Source organism: Octopus bimaculoides, chromosome 3, assembly GCF_001194135.2.
Source record: "Octopus bimaculoides isolate UCB-OBI-ISO-001 chromosome 3, ASM119413v2, whole genome shotgun sequence".
Classification (NCBI taxonomy): Eukaryota; Metazoa; Mollusca; class Cephalopoda; order Octopoda; family Octopodidae; genus Octopus; species Octopus bimaculoides.
In genome coordinates, this window is record NC_068983.1 from 17,027,587 (window position 1) to 17,031,244 (window position 3,658).

Below are 3,658 nucleotides of genomic sequence, written 5' to 3' on the forward strand. Positions count from 1 at the left end.
GTTTCGCGTTATGGATCTCCGCGTTACGGCAAGATTCTCAGATGCGCAACGTTTCCATAACTCGGAGAACATCTGTAATGCAATACTGTATTACGATTAAAGTCACTACAAAATGCTATTTTATTACACTACCCACCAGAATAATAGAAGGATTACATTTTTTTAATAATTTAGAAACTCTATATGATGTGAATTGTATCAAAACTTCTTTGATACAACAATCCCTTAGTTACCATCTATGTAACGGACTTTCTTTTATTAATAATAAATACAACATTTATTAACCACATATATGTTTAATGTTAATTAATTAATAGGTTAAGCAAGTAATAACACGAGTAACCGCACAGATGTTTGGTCGTAAGAAGTAAACAATGTGTAGAACTAATTTTTGGCAATAGACGCATGCGTCATGTTCACTTGTCGAGCCAGACTTTCGTCTTGGTATGTAGTCCGAAAGTATTTTCTCTTTTATTTCATAGTTTTCTCACATTTTAATGATTTTGTGAAACTATTCCCATTATAGATCGTGAAAAATTAATCCTACGACCTCTTTGATTAATATATTGTACCATGAAATTCTTGTATGTTTAATTTATCTTTCAACGTGCGAAATGTTATGCACATGTGGCTCTGTTGGAATTGATTTCTTCTACTAGGTATAACCGTAGTTCAGCTTGTTAAATTCATTTGAGGTAAACGAATAAAAATAAGCATTCGAATGGAGTAAAAACATTAGAATTTTTAAGTTGTCGAATATGTACGTAAACAAGCTCCAGTATAAAATCGAACAAACTACACAGAAACAATACTTGATTGTCTACAAAAATTGTAAATGTGCTATAAATTTTAAAATTTATAAGTCAGTTTAAAATTTTAAATCTAACTGCTTTTGTGCCACTGAATTCCTGTGAATGTGTGATTTATCTTTCAACATGTGAAAGATTTTTTTACTCTGCGTAACAATAGTTCAGCTTCTTAAATTCAGTGAGGTAAACGAATAAGAAATTTTTTGAATAATAGATGAAATAAAAATATTCGAATGAGTAAAAATGTTCGAATTTTTAGTAAAGTTGTCGAATATCCTCTTAACCATATCTGGTACAAAATGGAAGGGACCACATAGAAACAACGTGTTGAAATCCATGAATATCTACAGCAATTCTAAAGTATGGCGTTTAATTGTTTATAAAATGTACTATAAAATCAGTTTACCTGTGTGGCATCACTGAATATCTACAAAACGTCTATGGTGTGCTGTTTCATGTCTATAAAACAGACCATAAAACATGAATGAACTGGGTTTAATTACATGTGTAAAACGATTTGTAATTTGGGCGAATGAAGCATGTTTTTGCGTGACCCCTTCCATTTTGTACTGTGAGTCATTCAACGAACTTGCTAAGCACCGCCAGAATCGAAATATTTGTTGTACGGAATACAGAAACACTAACAATGGAAAAGATTACTATTTTCCCCCCGTTCCCATGAGGTATGAGGCTCTTTATCGAAAAGACTTCGCCAAAAGGAAATAAGATGAGATGGTCATAGCTGGAACCTCTTTGGTTATAGGTCTACTTGATCAGAGCTGATCAAAAGCTAAATACCAACCACAGTAGCTCTTAACACGATAGACATAATTCTTCAGTCAAATGACTGAAACAAATAAAAGAATATTCTAAAACCACAGACGTTAAATATTGATGATGGTGATGATGATAATTTGTATGGATGCTTATCAGAAGAACCTTTTCTGTTCTAGGAATCTAGACTTAATCCATCATTCGGTTTAATGCTATGGACTAGTCCTTGCGTGCCTTAAGTGGAATCCGCATTCTTACCTGCATTCAGGCCAGTCTCCAGACTGAGCATAACTTTATCTTACCAGTTTTGTTAGCCATGGTTGTTGTTCTTCTTTTTCTGACTAAATAATTGTTTAAAAAGAAAATATAAAAGGACACAAAGATATTACTTATGCTGACATCTTAACATAGATTTTGAAAAATGTTAAAGTGTAATGTAGATTTGGAATGAAAGTATTTTTTTTTATGCATGTAAAATTCAGCAGAAAAACAAAAACTGAAAAATCTCTCAATAAATTTATGTATTAGCAGTTTTTATTATGCATGCCTGTATGGATTGCCTTGTCTTACCTCAGGTCTTCAACAACTCATAGAGTTGTTGAAGCACTGTCATTATATACAGTGTGTTTTGGGTACTTTTTAGTCCTGGTGAAGCCCAAGGAACAGACAGACTGACTGAAAGCAAGATAGGGTGAGAAGACTTGGCCTTTATTGATCCCAAAAGGATGAAACACAAAGTTGATACATCAGTATTTGAACTCAGAGTATAGAGAGCCTGAAAAATTCTTGCAAAGGAAGCTATCTGATGTTATAATGAATCTCTTAAGTCACCACCTTACATCTATAGGTCAAAATAATTTAACCCTTTAGCATTCAGATTACTGTAATTCTCATTCATATTGTTTTAAATGAATCATGCATTATCTTCTAACTTTGAGATTTTGATGATGTGGCTGTTTATTTTTTTTAGAATGACATTGTTGGGTAGATGTGAAAGGCTAGATCTGGCTGGTTTGGACACAAAATATTTGGGCTGGATATGGCCAGTTGAAATACTAAAAGATTAAATATTTAGATACAGAATTCTCTGGGTAAAGCTGTACATTTCTGATGAGAGATAAATATCTTGAAACATGTAAATAGATGCCCAACTATTTTTCTGTATATTTTAGTCAACAATAGGATATTTTCACATCATCTCAATTTTCAAAGAATTATTTACATTGCACATGTTTCAGATGTTTTGAATGACACTGTGTTCTATATAAAGATATATTATTCAAATATTGGGTATTTTTGTTTTAGGTTTTAAAGTGAAAAGCCATCATGGAATTGGATGAGGTGAAGAAGAAGCACCACAAGCGGCAAAGTGGGCTGAAAGCTGAAAAAAAGAAGGCAAAATTTAAGCTAGAAGATAATCGAACTGCACAACAAAAAAACCCAAAAGCTTTTATTGTACAGTCAGCAAGGAAAGCTCACAAGGCAGTCCAAAGGTATTGTTTAATATTTAACCTGATTTGGTTTTGAATATGTCATTGCTTAACTGGCTTTAATGAAACGTGTTCTGTGTATTTCATCATCATCATTTAATGTCCGTTGTCCATGCTCGCATGGGTTGGACAATATGACCAGAGCTGGGGAGCTGCATCAGACTCCAGTTTGATTTGACATGGTTTCTATGGCTGGATGCCCTTCCTAACACTTTACAGAGTGTGCTGGGGGCTTTTACCTGGCACCACACGAGCACTTTTACGTGACGCTGCACAGGTGCTTTTATGTGGCACCACCATGAGTGCTTTATACCACTAGAAGGATCAGCCTTAATGCTTCTGCAGAGTATGGGTCATCTTGGAGTACAACCAGGTGCCAGGTATATGTATTTACATATATATATATATTGCAAACCTTTATAAAGAATATAGAGACAGGTACATCAAAGACAGGTGTATATATATATATATATATATGTTAATTCTCTAAATGAAGTATTAACAGTAACTGCACGATAAAGTGAAGTGTATTGCCACTTAAGTGTGGCTGACCCCTAGGGGTGGATGTTACTGTTGCTTTAGCCC

The 3,658-nt window shown here is 33.9% G+C and overlaps 1 protein-coding gene across 1 annotated transcript in view; it reads left to right on the top strand.

Moving 5' to 3' along the window:
• Positions 1 to 334: 334 nt before the first annotated feature.
• Positions 335 to 3,658, top strand: part of LOC106873506 (ribosome biogenesis protein BMS1 homolog) — a 48,358-nt gene continuing 45,034 nt past the window's right edge. The window contains exons 1-2 of the mRNA XM_052966709.1: positions 335 to 444; positions 2,889 to 3,076. Of these exons, the coding sequence (XP_052822669.1) occupies positions 2,910 to 3,076 (167 nt within the window). The 5' untranslated portion in view covers positions 335 to 444; positions 2,889 to 2,909. The remainder of the gene's footprint in view (positions 445 to 2,888; positions 3,077 to 3,658) is intronic.